The following is a 24380-nucleotide window of genomic DNA, read 5'->3' as shown; positions in this document are numbered from 1 at the left end:
GAGGTAGAAACCTTTTTTTTCCCATGCAACTGCTTATACCAAATTATATCTTTTCATAGCACAAACATATTATATTAATTGAGAAATGCTCCCCAAAACAAAGTTTTTATTTCAATTTCACATGTATTCTATAAGAATTCTTTGAATGTTCTTCATTAAGCATAATTAGTGATTCTTTCATATGAAACTTTGCATACAGTTTTTCTGTAAATGGAATATGAATCTTTAGCTTAAAAAAACTATTTTTTGGTGGAAAATTTTAATGGACCTGACACTGCAAGGTATATATCTACTACAGTATTTAAAAAGCCTAGTTTATAATATCATGGGATCTTTTAGAGTATCTTATTCTACTGGTATTTCATTAACAAGAAGTTATTCCCCCTGAAAGTAAGCATAGCTACATTAAAACGAAAATATTCTGACTTATCAAAATAAGAAGTGCAGGAAAATTATGTTCCTTCATGGAGAAGCCAAATCAAGAAGGTCTTTGTAAAAAAACTTATATCTAACCACTAGATGTAAGTGGGATTCTGAAGAATTAAAAAAAATGCGTATACATTTTTTTATTCTCAGCAAACTAGGTAAGTTCTATTTGATGGCTTTTTTTTTCAAATGCATGTACCAGAAGGAGTGAGATAAACGTAAAGAACAATTAAGAAAGCTTTCGAACATTTGAGATCATAAGGGGCAAAAAATATGACAAATTGCTTTTGTCATTATTTGGCCCAAGAGAGCTTTCATGTTTCAGAATGGGTGAAACCACACCACTAGTTTCACAAACAACTGATGTGAATAGCGAATTTCTCACAGATTAAAATGCAAGGAAGATTTTCTACTAAAAATTTAGTAGTACAGTACCTACTAATCCATTAAATCTCATACTATAGGTGCACTGCAAGTACAACATATACCACAAGCTCCATCAGGCTATCAGGCTTACTTCAGGCACAAAGAAAATGTAACCCCTCAAGAGGACTCCAGAAAAAAACCACAACTGTTCTTGAGCATATTTAGAAAGTTTTGACAGTCATGCTCTTTACATCAGGTAGCTCATGAAAGATCTGTATAATAGATTTTCTAAAAAATACAATTATATTTCACCCATAATTAAACTAATCCCTCCTAACTTTCTATAGGGATTACAGCAAATAAAACTGAATCTGTTAGTATTTTTGTAAGAGAAAGTAGTTCCTGGCAGAAGTTGGGTATGACATTCACATCCACTGACATTTAAAGAAATCTGAATTTAAAAAAATCATATTCAGTCCCCAAGTATAAGAATTACAGGAATTAGTTATCTGAAGGTTAGCACATTATTATCAATTCATGACTAAGTATAAAACCTTTAGGATTTTATTCTACCTCAGACTGGACTTTCAATGAAACTGTATTGTGCAATATATTACTCAGTGGAACTGAGAATACAACACAGAGATTGTGCCAAAATAAACCAGTCAGAGATACATGTATTTCATTGCTGATGTGTGATTTAAACATCACACACCAATTTTAGTATTATTCTTAAAGAAATTTACGGAAACTCTTGATCGGAATTCAAAACCCCAAATCTAATGACCATTCTACCATCTTCTCACAGCTTGAAGTCTACATATATTCTGAGGACTTTTAAAGGAGGCACAGGAAATTCCGTATAAACTTAAAATCTTACCTCTCTCATTGATATTTTTCACTTACATACCCCCAAATTTCTCTTGAGGAATAGTGTCTGCTAAAAATTGTTCTACAATAAGGGCACAGAAATAACCTGGTACATTCACCCAAAGCCCAGACATTTTCTTCTTAAGCAAGCAATTTCAGTAGAATAAAAATGCAAGTAATTTTTTCCAAAAAAAAAGAATGCTGTTTTAACATTTGCTGAAATGGAATTGCAGTATAGCAGACCTTGTAAAATAGATTAAATAGAGAGAAAAAATTATTTTCATATGTTTCCCCTCAAATGAAGTATGTATTTTGTATTATTCTGAGGAAACAATCTGTAATGTCCTATCCAAACCATTAATAAAAACAGCTGATCTTGTTGTATTTGAAGTACTTACACAGGCAACAACGGATTTTTTTGTCACATATAAATCTTAACAGTGAATAAAAAAATTGCAGAATCTCACAGATATCACAATCTTATAGACAGAATACACAGCTATGAATAGGAAAGATGAAGGAATGGAGTATGATGCACACTGTACAATGTACTATGTAGTCTGTCAATGGACCACAGAAGCAATGGTATAGTATTTTCTAATATATTTTACTGCACTTTAACAGTACTAGGAAATACCTACATAATGTGTCAGATGGGTTCTTGGAGCTGATATAGTAACCAAAGGTGCAAAAGAAAGTCAGTTAGCAAATTCTAATGGGCATCATGAGCAGAGAGTAAGTAATCTGTGCTTTGGAAATCAGTGTCCCTCTACTTACTTTGCACCTAGGAAAACATCATGAAGGACTGTTATGTTTATAGCTATTTCCATTAAATAAGATGAGTACATGTGTAAATTATAATAATGATATCTTTATTCCAATGGAGGGTTCATAATAATATGGTCTTCAAAGCCATGGACTTTTTATTTCCTCACTACTTATCAACACTAATATGTCAGAACAAAAATATTTGGAAGAGGAAATAGACATTTTAGGATTGTTCTACTCTTTAATATAGTATTGCAAACCACAGTAATCTGTTCAATATTTTAGAATGAATGGTCCATCTACTATTGTACTTCTTTTTGTATTTCAATTAATTATTAAATATTTGCTTTTATGACAGATAGCTAATAGTTAAATCTTTTCCCTTTAAAAAAAAGTTTACATGTTCTGTGCATATGCACAGATTTAAAGCTCTGAATTCTCCATGCTCCCTTCTGCAGTCAGACTTGCTGACATGTCATTTAGCCAAAGTGCTTTACTCTCTAAAAATCCTTGTCATTCTACTTAAAATCAAACTGAAATGGAGAACATTGGGTCTGCACTCTGGGTTGTTCATCCTGGGATTCTTTATGTGTCACCGGACAGAGCTTCTATCTAATAACTTTTTTCTTGTGATCTGATTTATTAGCCTTGCTTAGCTGTGCAGCTCAGCTGAATGTATTATGCAGATTTACCCACAAAAAGTAGCTAGTGCAACAGTGTCCATGCACGACCATCTAGTATGTGGTGATTCCTAAAAACTCTGGAGCTAGAATGCAATCTACGATTTCTTTTCACACATATTTAACCACTTATTTTTCCAACAGATTTCACATACTTCAATAGGTTACCTTCTCTGATGCAGGTATCAGATACTGCCTGTTACATCATTTTATCCAAATGTAAAACAATGTTAGGCTGGACTGCCTGTTCAGTTCAAGTTAGATTCAGTTCAAGTTTAGATTTTTAAACAGTCATTTGGACATTCCCCAGTCTATCCATCCTTTTATATACAATACATACATCTATTGTCCATAAAAAACAAGTGAATTGTTAGTCTAGTATCTAACAGCTATCTAAAGCTACCTTCATGAGATCTTAAAGACATCACATGTTACCTCTGCAGTGATTTAAGCCACCTGTCACAGAATCATAGTATCATGGAATGGTTAGGATTGGAAGAAACCTTAAACATCACCAAGATCCAACCCCCCTGCATGATCAGGGACACCTCCCACTAGACCATGTTCCTCAAGGCTTTATCTGGCCTGGCCTGCAACACTTTCAGGGAGGGGGCATCAACAATGTCCTCAGGAAACCTATGCCAGTACCTTACCACCCTCATTATGAAGACTTTTTTCCTATTATCTAGCCTAATTCTACCCTCTTTCAGTTTAAAACCATTACCCCTTGTCATATTACTACATATTACTACCCTCCCCAGATTTCCTGTAGGCCCCTTCATGTACTGGAAGGCCACTATATGGTCTCCCCAGAGCCTTCTCTTCTCCAGCTTGAACAGTCCCAACTCACTCTGTCTTTGTAGCAGAAGTGCTCCAGCCCTCTGATCATCTTTGTGGTCCTTCTCCAGATCCTCTCCAACAGGTCGGTATCTTTCCTGTGCTGGGGGCTCCAAAGCTGCATTCCAGGTGGGATCTCACAAGAGAAAAATCACTCTAGCCCTGAAGGCCAGGCTTCCTTTTTATGCAGCCCAGGATGCTATTGGCCTTCTGGGCTATGAGCACTCACTGGCAGCTCATGTCGACCTTCTCATCTACCAACACCCCTAAGTCCTTTCCCTCAGGGCTGCTGAGGATCCATTCTCCCCCAGCCTCTATTTGTGCCTAGGGCTGCACAGACCCAGGTGCAGGACCTTGCACTTGGCCATGCTGAACTCCAATAGGTCGGCATGGGCCCACCTCTCCAGCCTCGAAGCCCGTCTGGATGGCATCCCTTCCCTCTAAGGTGCCAACCACACTACACAGCATAGTATCCCCAGTAAACTTGCTGAGGATACACTCTATCACACTGCCCATGTCTCCAACAGGGATATTAAACAGCACTGGTCTCAATACTGACCCCTGAGGAACACCACTCATCACTTGCCTCTACTTGGATGCTGAACCACTGATCACAAATTCCTGGGTGTGGCCATCCAACCAAGAACTTACCCACTGAGTAGTCCGTATGTCAAATCCATGTCTTGTCAGCTTGGAGACAAGGATGTCTCCAGGACGTGTGACAGCATCAAATGCCTTACACAAATCCAGGTAGATGATGTCAGTGACTCTGCAACTATCCGCCATCTCTGTAGCTTTGTCATAGAAGGCCACCAAATTGGTCAAGCATGACTTGCCCTTAGTGAAGCCATGTTGACCATCATGCATCACCTCCTTATGTTTCATGTGCCCCAACAAATTTTCTAGGAGGATCAGTTCCATAATCTTGAGAGGCATAGAGGTGAGACTGACCAGCCTGTAGTTCCCCAGGCTTTCCTTTTCCCCCTTTTTAAAAACAGGGGAGATGTTACCTTTCTTCAAATCAGTGGGAACCTCACCAGACCTCAACAGACCACTACGACCTCTCAAACATGATGGACATAGGTTTAGCAACTGCGTACGCCAGCTCCCTCAGGACCTGTGGGTGGACCCCATTAGGTCCCATAGACTTGTGCACCTTCAGGTTCTAAATACTTTAGGCTTTCACAACATTACCTCATTTCACCATGATCAGATTAGAATTAGTTCTGAGTAAGCATTTTTATAAATAGTTAATAAAAGCAACATTTTTTGCTACATTTTTCCTGAAGAACAGTAATTAACTTCCATAAAGGTAACAGCTCAAGCAGTTTGAGGTAGAAACAAACTCCTTGATCCAAAAATTTCTGTAATCAGAAATAATATTCCCTTGCTTTCAAATGTTACCTGAGGAGAATCATTCCACTGTTACATTGCTGAAAATCAGATCTTTATTTCAATTCAAATACAGCCGAACAAATTCATCTTATGCTTGTAAGTGAATTCCTAGTAGCAGAAGAACCTAAAGGCTAGAAACTTAGGCAAGTGCTTTCCTCCTCTTTACTAGGTAATCAGTCTGTATTGTTCAGAATAGCCTTTATGTAACCAAGTTTTAATGAAAATCACTCTTTCCCCTTTACACATTTTAGCAAGTACAAAGCTTTACATTCTATGACATTTCGCAAACACTTTCTTCCAGAAAACTCTAAAATTCTTCATACAATAGCAACAGCAAGCACTACTACAGTGCAGCATACCTAAGAGAATTCTTTTTATCAGCTGACATCCCAAGACAATACAAACTTACAGGTATTTTATAAGGTTTCCAGTTCTTTTCAAATGTAACTTTGCTTTAGCTTGTAAAGGAGATAAAATTAAAAATCTTTTGACAGTAAATTTGTTAAGGTCCCCTTTATAAATAAACACCGTTATACTCAAGGATATATTAATCTTTTTCACAGATCTTGCTGTAATGTTATGCTATGAGAAATAAACCACAAACCAGGATCAAACAGGTTATCCCAAAGAACATGTGTTTATAAAGAATATGGATGAGTACAGCAGGAACTTCATTGCCCTTAAAGCGATGTGGAATACCCTAAATTACAAAAATTCATGCATTACTTTTGCTCCAATGTTTGTGTCCCAGCTAAAGCTCAATATTATATATAATATGTAACATATAAAATCATAAGTAACATCCACTTCTCCTGCAGATGTTGGAAGGAATATCTCAAAACATGCTCTAAAATCTCAGCCATTACTAAACAAAGCAGACAAGGAATGGTAAGAAGACAGTGAATATTATTAGCCTTGTTTTATGGATGAAAAATTGTGAGGGAGATTAAATACTTGATATATAAAGAACTTGTAATAAAATTGTGAAAATAAAATAGCAATTCCAAATCCCATTTCCAGTGCTTAATTACTTTTTAGTCCTTCATCTCTCCTTCTTACCATTTTATGCTTCCAGATGTCTAGCTTTCATTTGATATAATCATTTATGAAGGATCCAGTTTTTAAAGAAATAATATCTGAGTCCAAAGCTAAAAAAGGGTTGTTTCATAATAAGTTTTTTTAACTGCAGTAAATTCTTTCAAAAGCATAACCCAACTTCAAGACCCAAGAATCAAAGGTCACTATCACAATTAAAATTATTTTTTGAAGGGGTACAATATTTCAGAGAGCTTGCAGCTGGCTATATATTAAATATTGTACAGTTCTTATGAAGTGAAAACCACAGTAAGAACATCCTGCTGCAAGAAGTGTAGGATGAGACGCCTGATGAGAATGTTGTGCACCCTTTGGAGATACATAGACAGTACACACCACATTCAGTAACCAAGAATTTGTTGAAACTTGGTTAAGCACCAAATACTTCTACAGTATCTAATGACATTTCAGATATTTTTCTTACATTCTTCTCCTTGTATACTTCATTTGGTTACCAAATATTTTTTCTTTCCACAATACTGCTCTTCTCTTATTTTAACAATAAATTTTCAGGCTACCTTTTCCAAGTTATATTCAAACTTAGCTGCAATACTTCTTAAAAAACAAGAAATTCAGGAACCTGTTTTGAAATGCAAGTGAAAGGAAAGCAGCTCTCAAAACTATTTTTGACAGATACAAAAACCTTGCGACCAGCTGCTGCCAACTTGCTGATGTGGCCATTACAGTGGGGGGAGCAGGGAGCAGCTGTGCCTCTGGAGAAGATGGGTTAGGTGACACAAACAGAGCAGTCGCAGTACTCCTTCCCATGGTGTTCTGTATAAAATACCCCTCAGAGAGCCCTTCTGGCTGGGGACTGCTTGTTTGTCATATCTCCCTGTGCTGCTGGTTCTGCATCCTGCAGAACCCTTTTGACCAAGACCCTCTCTGCTCAGGTTGGATTTGTGTGGCTGCTCCTGGGTTTTTAATGGACTGTCATTAGGGGCCCTAGGTTCAGGCATCCTTATCTGTGGGTGAGTCCAGTTTAGGACTTTTCTGATGGGGAAGTAAGTACTGACTGAGGAGTGCGGGTTCCATATTTCCGTATTTATGTATATGTATATATAATTCACCATCATTGTTATTTACTATTTCATTAAGCCTGTTCTAGTTTTTTCCATACTTAAGTCTCTCTCGCTTATTATCCATTTATCTTCCCCTGGGAGGGTAGTGGAATGGGTAACAGTATCTGTCACCTGGCTATTGGCTAAAACAGTTACAAGTATTGAGAGTTTTTCCAAGACTTATTTAATGGCGATGTTACTGTCTCACAGAAAATGGAGGTCTACTGAAAAGCTCAGCTGAAAAGCTTCAAGTTTTTATCAAGATATAGTACAGCATGGATATCAGGCTTATTCAGAGGCTACTTTTATCTTCAAAAATACACTCCTTCGAAACAATGAATGTATTTTCCAAACCACTGTAAGTTTTCCTACTATTTCCAATAAATTCCTTAAAGAACTTTTTAGGCCAGAACACTGATAATCAGTAAGGCTTGCAGGAATCAATCACAGCTATGTCAACAGAAATTCAAAGACATGTAGCAAGGGTCACATGCTGTCTTCTCTTGTCACTGAGCAGGCAAAGGCCATGGCTCCCCTGAAGCTACTGCATACTCACTGTCAGAAGCCTCCTTTCTATTTCCCCCTTTGGATCAACTGGCCTAACTGCCTGGGGAACTGCTCCATGGCCTGGATTTAACAAAGTCCTCCCAATAAAATTACTTCTTTTTACTCAAACCACTGCAGGAGGACCAAGCTTGACCATGATCCCCCATGTATGTATATGGTGGCAGATTTAAGAGAGAAGCAACCCTAGGTGCAGTGGCTGTACTGTTTCACTCAGAATAGTCAGCTTGATTTAATAAGTTAATAAAAAATCCTGACATAAAATAATAATCGTATCAATTTTAAAAATAACAAAAAGTACCTATTTTTTCAGCTTTTTGATTTAAATCTCAGACATGGCATATTAAGAACTGTAAAATAAGTATGCCTGTGGTTAATGAGAAGTATTTGCTTTAAAAAGAAATTATTTTTTAAAAATTTAGGAGGCCTTAGAGGAGTACACTTAAGACAGATTATTTTTTCTAGAATTTTATTAAGTTGAGAAGACTTTTTGACTGGTTTATGAAATGCATGAATTTTATATATAATCACAGAACCTGATATTTTGAGAAGTCTGCTAACATTAAATATAGTCAAAGTGTCAATACATTATTTAATTTCTTTTGATATCCTGCAGTCTCATTAGACTAGTAAACTTGCTTCATTCTTTGTGTACTATCCATTATGTTTCAAAAGGAGAAAAAAAAGTTTGCAGACCAATACTGCTGAGCTAGGGACATATTTTAAATGATGGTAAAATCAGAGTGCATTAAATTATACTCCTTTCATTCCTTAGCAGATTTTTAGTACTATTTTCCTGCAGAATTTAAGCTTAAATAAATAGCACTGCAATTGTTTTATCGAAAAAGCAACAAAGAAGTGGTAAAAAACATACTGAGCTAGAACAAAATTTATATACGTATATATGCTTCTCAATTTAAGCCTATTATTCATTCAAAAAGCATTTCTAAAGATGAGTCTAATAACATTACATACTAGGCACATCACTTATAGTATGTAAAAACATGAATAGTTGACTCAAAATTAATGTGAATGTGAATACTTTAATGTGAATACTTTAATTGCCCGTGATTCTGCAGTTTAGCTTCATCTGATTATGCTTAAACTACAATTTTGAATTTTTTTTTTACTATTCTTGTTTTGAAAACTTTTCATTCGAATACTCATTGTCCCATTAGTCCTATAGTAATAACATTTAATATTCCTGAAAATATCACTAGGTGATTAAATACCATGAGGTAACATACAGAATAATCATATGCTTGAAAACAGTCATATTATATTATTAAAATAAGTATAGACAGCTGAAGCATATTTGAGTATACATTAATTTATACTGTAGATCACAAGGATAAAATTATACATACAAATAATCCAACTAAACACAGTGAGACCATCTCTGAATTAAGTAATAAAAAAAATCTATTGGAAATTGGACTGTGACCTTACTTTCACCTTTTCCTGTCCTAACAGCTTTTTATTTGTATGATTTATAGTCAAAACAGTACATAATACAAAATACTGGATATAACAGAAATCACAGAAAGAAAAAAGGTAAAATATGTAGCTTTTAATCTTCATAATTTTTTAATACACAAAGAAAGAGCAGATAATTTTGTAAGTACAGAAAATAAATAAATCTAAATAAAAAGCAAAATAATACCAGTGTGTTCAAAGTCCCTGGGACATGTCAGGTCAAGTCAATAATTAACACTGCGTTTCAGCCTTTTGTGTATGGAATATACTATGATGGCTATATTTTTCCTACTTTTACAGAAAGAGTTTAAAAAATATGTTAGGCAAAGTTCTTAACAGTAACACTGAACAACATGTCCAAATACAGTATTAATTTTTTATTCTAAAAGCCCAATTACTTTCTTTGAAAAATGGTTCTGAAAAGTACTGTAACAATTGTGCTCAAGCTTTATTTTCTTTTATTTAGCTTTCTTTCTTTCTCAAGAAGATCAATTATAGCAATTAACGAAAATTGAGAATAATATAGCACAGTAGTCTTTTACTTTTTTTAATTTTAAAAAAAGATACTTGGTTTTGTCAGGAAAAACAGTTCAGCTAAAATCCTGACATTTAAGTTAATGGTAGTATCTCTGCAAGGAAGTTCTAAAGTTTCATTTCCATTCTGATTCCTTTTGACTTTTAGTTTTATTTTGAACTAGAAACAGAAAATCAGCAGGAACTACTTTACGTTCAGGGTTAATCTTTGAGGCAGTCTTTTGAAAACCTAACAGAATCTCTTCAATTTGCAACACTTTTCCACCCGAAAAATGTTTGTATGGTGTTAGCGAAGATGTGTTGGATTTTTCCAGACAACTCCTGAAAGACTGTTTGAACTGTGGTTACATTAACCTCATCCTCCCTGTCACTAGAACCTCTAAAACCTGTGCTAGGATCCAGCTACCCTATTGTGGAGCAGGGAAAACTTCAGTCCATCAGCAGCTTCCCAGCTGGGAATGGGCCCTGTGGAATGGGTGCTTCCGAACCAAAATGCAGAACACAAGGCTGGGGCTGGGATGACTGAGTGGAGGTAGAGTTTTTAAAAACATGTAAAAAAAATACACATGCTGACTATTTTACAACCTTAAAAGAATGTTCCTTAGGGTGCACAGTAAAAAATAACTCTGAGACACACTGTTTCTTATGCAAATAAGACACGCCTGCTTTATTCATACATAGCAGGATATAGCCTTTAATTAGACAGTTTAATGCAGTCGTCTCCAGAACCTCTGTAACTTCTTCTGTACACAGGTCTATTCTTAGCAATAAGCAATGGCCAAGTAATGGAGAAAACTCTTGTGCCAATGAGCAATACCCCTGCCCTACAAGACAAGAGTCCTTGTTAAAAGGACTTTAGCCCTTCCTAAAAAGGCATGGGGTGCATTGCTTACCCAAATGAGGTGAATACTGCCTTGAAATACATTCTATCCTCTTTTCTCCTAAAATCAACTGACCTAACTGATTTAGGTCAGTTTTTAAAGTCAGGCATTTTCTGGGTGGTCATTCCTTATGCTGTTCAGGACAGTTGCATCTTCAAGTAGCATGCCTTGCAGGATATCCCAGAACATGCAGTGCAGATAACATGCAGATAACAACACTGTTATCTGGTCAGTGAGAGCTGTGCTTTGAAATTACAGTGAATATTTAGAGTATGTAGCGTTATACGTGAAGTACTAAGAAAAACTTCACACTGTCCTCTCAGTATTGGTGAATGTTTTTACCTGCAGTGTCTGTAGCCTCACTTCTCCTCTGCAATTGGGATAATAGCATCAGTATTTTTACATGGGCATTGTATTGCGTATGGGTATTTTATTGTATTGTATATAATATGTATTGTATATTGTATGTGTATTTTTTTTAGTGTTTGTGAAGTAGCTCAGACACTGTAGTTATGAAAACCTTAGAAAAGCCCAAGGAAAAATTAATAATTTCCCTTCAAAGCTGGTTTGAATATGGACAATAAATAAGGCTCAGGGCTACACACTGAACAGCAAGGAGAAAACAGAATATTGAAGCATGTATTATTCAGACTGTGCACTGAATGAGGCAGAAGGCTCAATGAACAAGTGGTATATGATCATGTAATTGAAGACTGTTTCATAATGCCCAGAAATAGATGGAATTAAAGTTCTACAGTATCTTTTGTCCTAACAGTTCATAGGAAGTAAGTGCTTTACTTTATAAACTAAATAATAATCTCAGAGTATAGATTTTATCAGTGCAGCATGTCCACACGTTAGACTGGTACAAATGATTTAGGTTAATTAGAGAATAAGTAAACTGGCCATATCAAGTTATGCTTTAAAAACCCATGTGTGAAGAAAATCAAAAAGAGTGTGAAAATTGATTCAAACATGTGGATGAAAAGAATACATGACAATCTGTTTTTAAAAAGCAAGCATTTTAACACAGGATAGGTCATCTCAGCAATAGGGGTGGGAGGTGCGGTTAAAATATGAGAATTTTTATAGCCATTAGTTCATAATTTTGTAAGGTAAAATGGCATTGCCAGCTCTTATTATCCCTTTATAAATAAAAAAAATTAATTTTTTTAAAAAGAGCAGAATAAGTAATCATTGTTAGCATACAGGTGTCGGAAACATGCAAGCAAAGCTTGTCACCAGTCATTTCTGTGCTGGCGAAGTGTTTCAATGTTTCTATGCATCTGAATGACAAAGGAAACTTTGTTTAGAGACTGAAAAAGTAATACTAATACTACATACATACTACATACAAGTAGTGGGCAAGGTTGAGCCTGTTTGTTTCTTGAGGGTTGGGGGTATTTTAATATTAATACAATGGAAAGATTCTATTTTTTTTTTTTTCTAACAGAGGACCATATTCTGATCTTACTTTTATTTTAAAATAGCTTATTGTATTAGCTTCAAGAGACATCAATCCTGGTTTACACAGATGTGAAGGCAGTACCAGGTTAAATTATTTTACTCCATCAATTGACCGAGAGATCTTACTGAGTATGACCAACCTACAAAAGCAAAATATTTTAGAAATTTTGTCCATAACAATAAATATGATATCTACTATGGTCTTCCAATTCTATTAGTTAAATCATTTCCCTAGTACCATTTTCTGCATTCTTTAATAATCAAAAGCTCTATCTAAGCTCACTGAGAGCTCAGACTGAGCAAGGACCAAGTTTCCAAGACATAATTATATTCTGTTTTTCAAATTTCTGAAGATGAACCTAAGGAATAGCAAAGTTGAGCAACATCAAACCTGTAGTCTGTTCACCATATATGTATACATACAGGCTATGTATATAAGGCTGTCCAAGGAGTAATGAGCCACTATTTAAGTTCAACATCAAAATAACTAAGTATTACTAAGTCCTCAGGACCATGCTTCTGAGTTAGGTACATCTCTACCACGATACCTACAGCATTACCAACTGCTGTTTGTTATTTTTTCACACATATGTAAAGAAAACAGAGAGACAAGGTCCACCCTTAAACACATTCAAGAAAAAAGATAAAAGCCATCACTCATTGAAGGTACCTTTCCTTCTGATTGTTTGTGGTGCTTATACTACTGTTTTTCCACTTCCAATACAAATGTTTCTGAGTTTTTAATATAAGGGAAGATGGAAGGAAATTTTATTCACTTGTATTACATGCATGTTTAAGATTTACAGAATTCACCAGCATGACTCAAGTATCACAGTGGGTAATATGTTACTGTACAGCAGAGATTTGCTTAATCAGTCCCTTTTAAAAACTTGAATAATGTAAATATTTAGAATGTGCAAGAAAGTCCCTACTTATATAAAGACTACAATGATACTGAAAACAAGAGAACAGGATCCAGCTGATTAGAGAATAGATAAAACCTGTGTATGTTAACAATTTTTCAAGTACTAAAAATGCGATTGTCAGTGCATTTGCAAGAAAAACAAATTTTCAAGAATAACCAAAAGTTTATTACATTAACTTTTTTCTGTCACTGGAACTTTGATACAAAAATCTGAAAAAGAAACTGTGAAAATATTTTTCTCATAACTTTGAACCTGATGTAAGATTAGTTTAAATTTTGAGTTTCAAAACTTGTAATTTGTAAAACAAAAAAAAAAAATGTGGTGTGCTTAAGTGCACAACTCCCTATAATACCAGACTTTGGTGTTTAACTGCCATAGAGAAAAAAGCCCAAGTTCAAGGCTTTGTAACTAACTTTCATTCTATGTGCTCCTCCAACTACTTTGGACCATGAAGACAAATTCCTGGGTACCACCACAACTAATACAGTGTTCACAGAATACTAGTAGAGTTTTGGGTCTACAAGGAAATATATTCAAATCATATTTTCTTCCTGGTGAACTACTGGGGAAGTGCTCATGTTTTTCTCATAATGCTTAGGAATGGTTTATTTAAGAATATGGAATCTATGCTCAGAATTCTTCAGTAAATGTTTAATCAAACCATACAAATCTTTTGTCTAATGTTGAATGACAGGCCACAGTTTAACTCTGAAAAACTATATATTCTGGAAAAAAAAAAACGCAACAAAAAATCAACAGCCTATGTTCTTTGCAGTGTAATAATATTATAAAAATATTTTTCTGCAGTAAGAATCACAGAAAAAAAAATTGCAGAGAATCAGCTCCTGGGAAGTTCAGCTATGTTCATCTGAGAAGATGGAGAAGGAGGGAATTAATCAATTCTTAGAAACTCTGTTTACAGACCTTTATTGTATAGTCCCATGATAGTACTGAAAATCAAGTGGCATGCAGCTATTGGTTCATAATTTCTGTTTCACCTGCTCTCCTCTGTAACATTTATGGAAACTTCCTGAAGAAATTCCACTGCTTTTCTAGTTGATGATGTCAATTGTAGCATCTGTCCACCCCGTTATAGATACTCACCTGAAATTCATTGTGCTTAGACATAGCAGCGTGTGTAGTCTGGGAAGGAGATGCAGCATCTCACTATCACTTCTGCCCCTGTCCCTGGACCTTTCAGGTTAAAAGTCTGATTTAAAAAATGTAAAAATTATTTTACAAATGTAAACTGTCAGCCTGTTGCTGCAGATCAACAGAATTCAAACTTATTTAGATCACTTCTATCATTCCTGTATGATAACAAACCAGGAAAGATAACATCTTTCCTAAGAGGTCTGTATTTTCTTTACCAGAAGTAAGATCCAATTCTCATATTTTTATTAATAAAGAATACTATCTTTGCATCACAAGACCATAACTCAACTTAAAGCTATTCATCACTCTTGTCCCCTTCTACAAATGCTCTTCACCCCCTGTCTACTCACTGATCTAGTCTTTTCTATACAATTCTTAAAAAGACAGTACATAATTTATAATGTATACAAGTAACCTCACTCAAGGAGTACTTCCTCAATGGAAATATTTCCATTGACAAAAGCATAATTTTACAAATCTTTTTTGAAAGTTGAATACTATAGAAGCACGTCATTCTGCACCAGAAATCAACATGTAATTCTGAAAGTTTGGATCTGTGGAATGAATCTCCAGTTGCATAGTTTAATGTCAGTGACCCCTGTACATATTCTCTTAATTACAGAGACATCACTGTAGGGGTATAAGTCTGGTTTCTCTGCCTTTAAGAAACATGAAGCCCTTTCTCTAGACAAAATCACCAAAAGTCAAACTTTTTCATTTTAAGACTTTATGGATCGTGCCACACACTAAAAGCAATCTGCAACTTGCACACCTACAAAGCAAGGTTGGTTCATAATACTTATATATGCAAATTACACTGTTTCACAGTTTGTAGTGGCAGCAAGTGGAGTCTATTGAATAAACCTCCTGCTTTTTTGGTAAAACAGATTTTTCCACAAATTACAAAGTCCCTCCTATATGTGAAACAAAACCGATCATATAACATAACTGTTACAGCATGTCTCATAAGCATGTATTAATAACTGATGATGATTATAGACAAATGCAATAAGAGTCTTTTCTCTATAGACATCCCCAGATGAATACAGTATTCAGTGGACATCTATACAGTATGTGGGATCAGCAGGTTATTTAATTTGCCCCAGATTTTCTCTGTTTTCATATTCCCACTTGAATAATAAGTTCAGAATCAGGAGGTTATTAGGTTTGCCCAATTTCTAAACTTGAGTCAATAGGACTTCAGGTTGTTTCCTCTGGAAAAGGAAAACAGAACCTGTTAGTTTTCAGCAATCTCTGAGGTGCCAAATTTGCTGCTTGTAAGAACCAACCTAAAGAGTTCCAGGTTCATAAACAACCCCATAGAATTAAAGAATTCAGAAATCCTATCATACAGTCCTGTTCTTACAGAAAGCTGCCAGCCTACCTCTGTCTTGTATTTCTTTACAAGCTCAGACAAAGCACTTCTGAGGCCACCTCCCACTTTCACTCCCAAATTTCTCATTGAAAACAAAAGAGATTATTCTCTTTTCAAAAACTACATGACCACTGACTGGGACCCAGAGTTCTCCACTACTTTCAGACATTAAAGCTTAGATTGTTTTATAGTAATAAGGGTGACTTTTGGATAGGTGTCATGGTTTTGCAAAGAACAGTAACTGTTACAAACATGAGAGCTAAATTGTCCAGGGAAAAGAGGCTGGAAGTTGACAAGCTACATCACTTCCAGTATCTAGTCAGACTAATGAAAAGCACACAATGGCAAACCAGCTGTGCATAAGAAAGATCACATTATTCTGAACACTCAGCTATGGATAGATATGCTGTAGGTATGGTGTCAACTTCAAAAACAGCCGATAAGCACCAGTTCTGTAGACTAAAGAAGTTGCACTACAGTAAGGGGAATTTCAATTTTTTACTTCCATTACTAGAATCCTAATAGAAATTATAATCTTTCAAGTGCCTGACAGACAAGAAAAAAATCCTACTCCTGTATGGTGTCAATTCACAGATGGAGAAACCAGGTGGGAGAAGTGGTGTGAACTGGGTAGGGGCAATGAGAAAGCAATGCCATTCAGAGTTGTGCTTTTTTCTACTTCATTCATTAGTTAGCCACAGGTATTTTGTGCACTGAAGTACTCATAATCTACTGAGTGAAGCACAGTCCAAGGATATTAATAGACATTAGCATGAACTCACCTCATACAACTACTTCTTAGTCAGACACCATCTCCACAATACAGAGAAGAAAGTGTCATTTCAGAAAATGCACATCTTTGTGGGAAAAATCTGAATTATTTTTTTTTAAAGACTAAAATGCAAACACTGGTCAGCACAGAAGTAAAGTCACCAAAGACACTATGTACCCTGATTTTGCTAGTGAATTCTATTGATACCAACATAGTTAATGTTTGTCATATTCTATCAAATCATTCCCTAAAAGAAGTATATTTTGGTCTTACAATTTACTCCTCAGATACAGTATAGTACATGAAACCTCAAAATGCCTTTCACTATTCTGTAAAATTATGTGTTTATGAAGGTATACAATTTTCAACTATAGCATAATTAACTAGACAAAGTATTTTTCCAGAAAGTAGTATGGTTTTATGCTTTCTGAAAGTAATAGTCAGCTTTTTTGAAGACAAAAAATTGCATTAATTTCAGCAAGAGAGATGGATAAACTTTTTTTGTTTTAAATTACTACTCAATTTTAGTATCTTTATTAAAAGAAGCATAAGTTCTCAAAGCTGCATATTTTAATGTTAGCCCCCATATAGAGTTCTTTTTGTCAGGAACCATTTTTGCTTGCCAGTCTGTTTCCCCATTCCCATCCATCAGCTCAGTAATGATGACGGGATAAAATTCTACGTTCTGTAATCCAAATGTTTTCCCACAACTCCTTGGCTAGCATCTACTGCTAAGACTCCTAGGGGAGGCAACCTGCAGCTGTGAAAAAAGATCAAGTGCATTTGGTCTGAAATGCCTGCAAGCCTTGAAAAGTAATTGCATTAAAATATAGACAATTTTATTATATAATTTTAAAATCTGAATGAATATGACCAATCTGACACAAGATCCAGTGCTGCTGGGTATAAACTGTTAAAGCACATTAGCGTTCTATGATTTGTAATATAGATTTATAATTAACATGGACCCTGCATCTCATCTGAGCACAAAAGGAAGCAACAACCTCAATATTATTGATCTGGGGTACTAAGATGCATGCTGTATGTGTAAGTGGTATTTTGGAAGTATTTCAATATCAGCATTTTAAAAGGATTAGCACTATTCAACAAGTGGCCTTCTTAGAATACAATATAAAACAGACTGCCAATTCCTAATTAGCAGTGACACAGTATTAAAATTGCTGTGATTTTACAAAAGCCAGATCTTGAAATCAATATCCTTTAATACTGAATCCTGGCAAACACAATAAGAAATCAAACTTCTTTAGGAAAATGTTGCAAAATTCTGCTTTTAATTTAAGACATAGAGACTCTGTTTTCATATGACTGAATGTACATGGCACAGATTTAATACAGTTTTGAAAGACTTTGGGAATATTTGACTTATCTGCCCTCACGATCCTACCCTGCCAAATTCACTGTTTGAAAATATTAAATAAAATTTTAAAAATTATTGATTAATTAATCAGAGAATCTGTAAATAGAACAGAACCTTAGTGTAATCTCTACTGGATATCTGGACCCCCTCCTAAATCAGCACCACCCCAGTGGCCACTGGCACTGACAAGAATTATAATAGAGATGCATGTTGTAGATAAAGATTCTGAGGTTTAAATCAAAAGGAAAGTTTTGCTTGCCATATTTACTAGCTCACAATATAGTTAGGCAACTCTTCAAAATGGATAAAGACCATGGTGTGTGCTCTGTTACGACTGACTACAGGAAATGAATTCAACAGCATCACTTTGCACTCAAACAGATCTTGCAAAAGATAATTAATGCCAAAGTATATTTCTATGTTTTATTCAAGGCATAAGAGAATTGAATGAATTAAAATATGAATTTTTCCAATAAGATATAAATATTGGATGACTTTTCAAAAAGTTAACATAGAGAAGCAAATATACACAACAAAGATTGATGTAATATATTCAGAACCCAAACAAACAAATCTAAATGCTGGCTAGCCTGAGACATCTGGAATTTGCTTCCTTAAAAAATCACTATCACAGTTTAAACCGTAACTGGCATCAACTTCCAAATATATGACAAGGAAAAATATCTTACAGTGAACAGCTGCATGAACAGTCTTAATTTTTCCCACAAAATAGAAACTACTGAGCAGTTAAAATAAAACATATTCTAAACAGGAATACTTTGAATTCACAGAGTAATTGTCTCTCTAACATGCTAATATTGAGGCAAGTAGGCCAGCTACATTAAAAAAGATTTATTATCCTGTATGCAATTTGTTTCAAGCAGATACAGATACAGAAAAACAGAAGGGCACAGAGTGACAAGAAGCTGGGGTCAGTAAGAAACTTCTCTTAAGTGTGTCATATGGTTTATTTCCTTCCTCACAGGTATCTGCCCATTTTCTGAGACAGTATACTGTACCACATTATTTTTATCCAAATGAGGATGAAAGGAACCATTTTATAAAGTTAAAATTTAAAATAGAGGCTCTGTTCTGAAATTTTAAGATACGGAGCAAAATAAGAAGAGGAATATGGAGGCTCAATGATGTGAATCATATATTCTTCCTACATTCTAGGACCCTGGCTTAATTCACTGATAATTTGATTTCAAAGATCAGTCTATTTAATGAACAGCTCTATCACAGAATCAAGCCATTCCAATTTGATTTATTTCAAGGAATAATATATTTTTCTCTGAACTGACGATTGTGATGTGTGTCAGAAGCTTATCAGGAAAATTATATGGCAGTCAGGGTTTGTTTTAATGCTAGTGTTATTTTTAACAAAATTCATCATAATTGAGTCCCTTGTCCATTTCAATACCAAACAGAGATTTTTATTTGTTCTTTCAGAAGACTCTGTTACTGTCTTTACTCTTAAGCATACAGACTAATTAATGACAGAACTGATTGTAGTTTTCAGTGCTGTAGACTGCAGACTTTTGATACTCAAGCAAAGCTACAGCCATTTTTCTGTGAATTATGCCATTCTTCCCACTGAAGACTTTAGATTCTATTAGAACAAAGAGCATGCCTGAATGCAATAAATCTGATTCTTTTCTAGCTTACACTGTTTTACATTGGTGTATTCTAAATAACATAAATGAAGCCACTCCTGATTTAGACAGACAAAAGGCAGTTAAGCCTACTGTGAATAACTTACATTACTATGGGTTTTTCAAAACAAATAAATTTGGCTAAACTACATTCTTATTAGAAAATTTTACTTCATGAAAAATGAGATAGTTTCAAAGATGAAAAATCTGTGAAAAAAAAACCAAACTAAACAAAACTAAACAAAACAAAATACCCACCATATTTTTCCTTAAAACAACTTTTATGATATCAAAAATTGCATCCTAAGCCTGAAACACTGACCTTTAAAGAAAAGGTATCAACCAGGACATGTGGTTACAATTTCAGATAAAAGATGGAAAGTTGGGGACTTTTTCCATTTCCATTTCCAAACCATTTTCAGTCAAAAAGTAGGACATGGCAAAGAGTGAAAACTCAAAATCCCTCCAGATTACTGCAGTCTGAGATGATCCTGAATCCATCCTTCAGCAATGGCAACCTTTTACTAAGCTTTGTGGAAAATTTACACATTCCAGGAACAAAAGATCAAAACTCAACAACATAATTGCTATGGTGGCTATGGTGGCTATAAAGAACTAAGCAGCAATAGCCATGGTTTCTTCCCTGGTAGACATATTGGTTTTACTTGTCCTTTTCTATATCTTAGAATATTAACAAATTTATAAAGTAGTTCAGTATCTCTGGTAGCACACATGAGTAGCTACTGATCCCTTCATCTAAACCTGACATATATTTCAGCTAATATCTTTTCTCAATCAACAGACATAAACTGTAGAACTAGTTCCATTTATATTGCTGCCAGTGGAACTGTTGTCTCCTGTTTCAAATGAAATCAGAATCTGAATACTTTCAGATCTTTTGTTGAGAGAGTATGCTAAAATTTTAAGTATTGCTATTATTTTATAAGGCTACTTAGTGCTCAAGTGCCACATGAGGGGATTCATGATCCCACTGAGGTCAGTTGTCAAACCACCAGTATTTGAATGAAGCCAACATTTTGCCCTAGATTTGGGGGATTCTAAATATTATGAGTGTCATCTCTGTATAAACTCTATACAGTTTTTAACATATACGAGCATATATGTATTTCAGTAACATTCAAACATAAAAATGTTCCCTAAAAATAGATATTGATCTCATCATGATTTAAAGGCAAAATATTCTGACCAAGCATGCAGTTATGTGAACTTTTTTTCACACAAATATTATGTCTTCAAAATAAATTCAAATAAATAAAACACAGGGTAATGTAAAGGGTATATAAATATTTAGTAATAAATTACTATTGCTGCTCTAACAACTCATAGTGTTCTTTTTTGGTTTACAATAGGGCCTAACTCAAAGATGCTAAGAAAAGTCAATTATTTTACATACACCTATTGTCTAGTACCAACTATTAAAAATTTACATCCCATTACTAAATCCATTAATATGATTTTAACAAATATAAAAATTAATTCATTTTACAGTTTTGGGACTGTGTGCTATTAAAACTACTAAAGTCTTATTTTCTTGAAACTACCATTAGATCTTTACTTATTAACAATTATTTTTAAATGTTAATAGGGCTTAAGATTTTTAATGAATGGCAGATGAGAAATAAATAGCTGATAAAGTAAACAGGATGTAGAATGACTGTACAATTTTGAGTATTGAAACTAAGGACAAAAGGTGTTACATAATAAAGCACAGTCACAGATGATGTTTTCTTTCTTTTAATGAGTGAAATCTGATAGAAATGATAAAGGCAAATTATTCAGCCATAAATGTAATGCAGCCACACAGTGAAAATTGTCATTTGGCCTTTATAATAACTTATTTATATTGACCTTTTACATTCTAAACTTAGGTCTTTGCTGCCTAATTTTGACACGAGGATTACATTTTCCTTTGATAAATTTGCTCTTATTTCACTCATATACTTTTATGTCCTGTTCTAGCTACACAACATATGTACTCTTTATGCTTAAGGAGCTACAAGCAATGGTACATTTACAAGTAAAATAATAAAAGAGAGTCCTACATGCACCTGCAAAGTAAATGCTCACCCTCCTTCCATTCGCCAAAAATAATGGGCACTGAATAGAAGTCATATTTTACCCAGAAATTTATTTGCAGATGGGATTCAGGAAACTGCTCTTTTTCTAAGCTCTCTCTTCCTCAGTAAAACTATTTACCAATTTTATGGTCTTGGAGAATGTACTTCCCTCTTGCCCTTTTGTATTCTCCCTGGTATGGTGAATTACGAAATACATGGCAAAGTAGTCCCGTTCACATTCTTATAGAAACATAATCCTCCATTTAATCCCCCTCTTCCCTGGCAAGAATTTAAGGAAATCACAAATAAATCACTGATTTTATTTCAACAATGCAGCAGAGGCATGTATCAATATAAAGAGGACGCTAGGTCTCCCTTATTCTACAAAATAAACCCAGGCCATCTTTGCTCTTAATCTTATAAAATTCTCCCCAGCATCACTTTCCTCACTCCCAAAATTAATTGACACCAGCTGCTTGTGACAAGCGTGCCTGTCGCCTCCCTCAGCTCTGGCAGAGCATGATACCAGCAGCCCCCTCCCTTCCAGGTGACACTCAGCACCCAGGACGCATCCTTCCTCTGCCCGGGAGAACCCCAAATCGCACCCTGCCTCTGGAAGATGCCCATGTAACCTCCTCCTCCTCCTCCTCTCACCCATCCTCTCAGAGAACAGAGGAGTGATGGCACCACAGCTGGCCACAGAGACATGGCGGGGGGCAGGGAGGGGAAGGCAGGGAAGAGAGGAGCTGGAGACGCGTCAGGGAGGAAAGAAAAGGGAAAGAGATCCACCCATACAGATGACACTCCATGCAGGCCTTGCCTCCTACCCATCCCTTCCAGGGAGCAATGGGGAGGGGGACTGTGGGGCAAGCTGAAATGGCACCTTACCTTCGCTGCAGTCCTTTCCCCGAAAGCCCGTTTGGGAGCAGTCGCAGACAGCCTGGTCATTGAGCACTGAGCAGACGCCCCCGTTGAGGCAGACATCCTCCCTGGCACACAGGCGGCTCTGCTCATCGTCCAGCCGCACCTCCTGGCTCTCCACCGGCGACGCCTGTGTGTAGTTGACCCGGACATCTGTTATCCAGCCCTTGAATGGCTCCCGGTCTTTGACGGAGGAGAGCGTCAGTTTTAGCGTTGCCGATCGCAGCTCTGGTGGGAGCCCCCCTAAGAAGAGGCCACTGAAGACAGTCATGTCCCTCCGCTTGGATTTCACCTCCACCCACTTGGCCTCCGCCCGGTCAATGATCAGCGTTGTGTTCTTGAAGTGGCGGCGGATGACGACAGCGTGCCAGAGGTTGTCATTGACCGCCGTGTCAGAGAGCAGGGTGGCGGGCTCAGCACAGAAGATGGAGAAGCTGAGTTGCAGTCGTCCGCCCTGGGTGAGGATGAGCTCCAGGAAGTCGCAAAAGCCCTCGTCGTCAAAGTAGAGCACCAGCCCGCTGGAGCTGCGAGTCTTCATGTTGAAGCTCATCTCGCTCTCACAGCAAGCATTCCACTTGGGGAAGCGGGTCCACTGGCCCTCTGCCCCCGGGAACTCCAGCCCACTGCCCAGCTCAGCCCAGCAGCCCAGCAGCAGGGCCAACCAGAGCAGTAAGCAGCCCCCGCGCCGCACCAGCACCGCCCCCATCCTGCGCGGCCTGGAGCGGGCGAGTGGGGCGGCAGGGCCGGCGGGGGGCGGCACTGGGGCCCCGGCGGCAGACAGGGTAAAATCTTGCCGGGTGCCAGCCACACTGGGAGGTTCAGACACACTCACCCCCGCCCTGGGCTTGGGGCTCACTGGGACTCCCCAGGGTGGGGGGCTGTAGGTTCCCCACAGGACGGTGTTAGGTGCAAGATGGGGTTGGAGGCTACCAGGGCAGACCTGTAGTGGGGCGAAGGTGCTGTTGTGTCTCTTCACTGGTCAGCCAGGCTCCCCAAAAGGTGTCCAGGGGTGGGTGAGTCAGCAGAATTTTTCCTCAAAGCCAACATTACCAAACTGGGAGAAAACCCAAGATCAGTGGCAAAACTCTCCTCCAAGCAGATCCACCAGCTCAGCAAGACTGTAGCAATATCCCAGTGTGTTTGTGCCTCCTTTTACATCCTCTCTGCCAGCTGTAGTTTCCCAGGAAGCCAATTACCGAACCCAGCGCTGCCTCCCTAGGATGGATCCTCTTGTCAGATCATGGACTGTCTGCCATGGTGTTAGAGCAGCGTCAGCAGACGACAAGACTCATCGCTCATGGTTTCCTGAGCTGCCTCAATCCCAATGGGGTTGAAACCCAGAAGCTGTCAAACAGCCGAGTGGCTACTTGACATGCAAAGCCTGACAGCTCCTCTTCTGTTTGCTTGCAAAAGGCCAAGTCTAAGATCCAGGGGGGTGATTTTCCTCTATTGTTTTTGTTTCTAATCTGCAATGAATTGAAACAGAATAATAAGAAATAATGACTAATAACACGTTAAATCATAAAGTTGATCAATAGTGGACATTGGTGATTGATTTTTCATTCGAACTGCTGTTCTGATATTAGAAAAATGAGCTGCTGATGTAATTTTGGGTTTATTGAGAAACCATAATAATCTGCACTGTTAGACCTAAATCTTAATGTATATGCTTACATTACGTTACATTTTTTAATGGTATA

At 36.7% G+C, this 24380-nt stretch overlaps 1 protein-coding gene across 18 annotated transcripts in view; it reads right to left on the bottom strand.

Annotated features, from left to right (window-relative positions):
* Positions 1-24146, bottom strand: part of NRXN1 (neurexin 1) — a 705459-nt gene extending 681313 nt beyond the window's left edge. For 17 of the 18 annotated variants that reach the window (XM_071739794.1, XM_071739789.1, XM_071739790.1 and 14 more), the window contains exon 1: positions 22648-23513. In XM_071739794.1, coding sequence (XP_071595895.1) covers positions 22648-23386 — 739 coding nt within the window. In that variant the 5' untranslated portion in view covers positions 23387-23513. Of the gene's footprint in view, positions 1-22647 lie in introns of all 18 variants that reach the window. The other variant, XM_071739815.1, reaches the window with a different exon arrangement.
* Positions 24147-24380: the final 234 nt, after the last annotated feature.

Source organism: Heliangelus exortis, chromosome 3, assembly GCF_036169615.1.
Source record: "Heliangelus exortis chromosome 3, bHelExo1.hap1, whole genome shotgun sequence".
In the NCBI taxonomy this organism is placed as follows: Eukaryota; Metazoa; Chordata; class Aves; order Apodiformes; family Trochilidae; genus Heliangelus; species Heliangelus exortis.
Note: the sequence above shows the minus strand (reverse complement) of the source record. Positions and strands in the feature narration are given on the sequence as shown.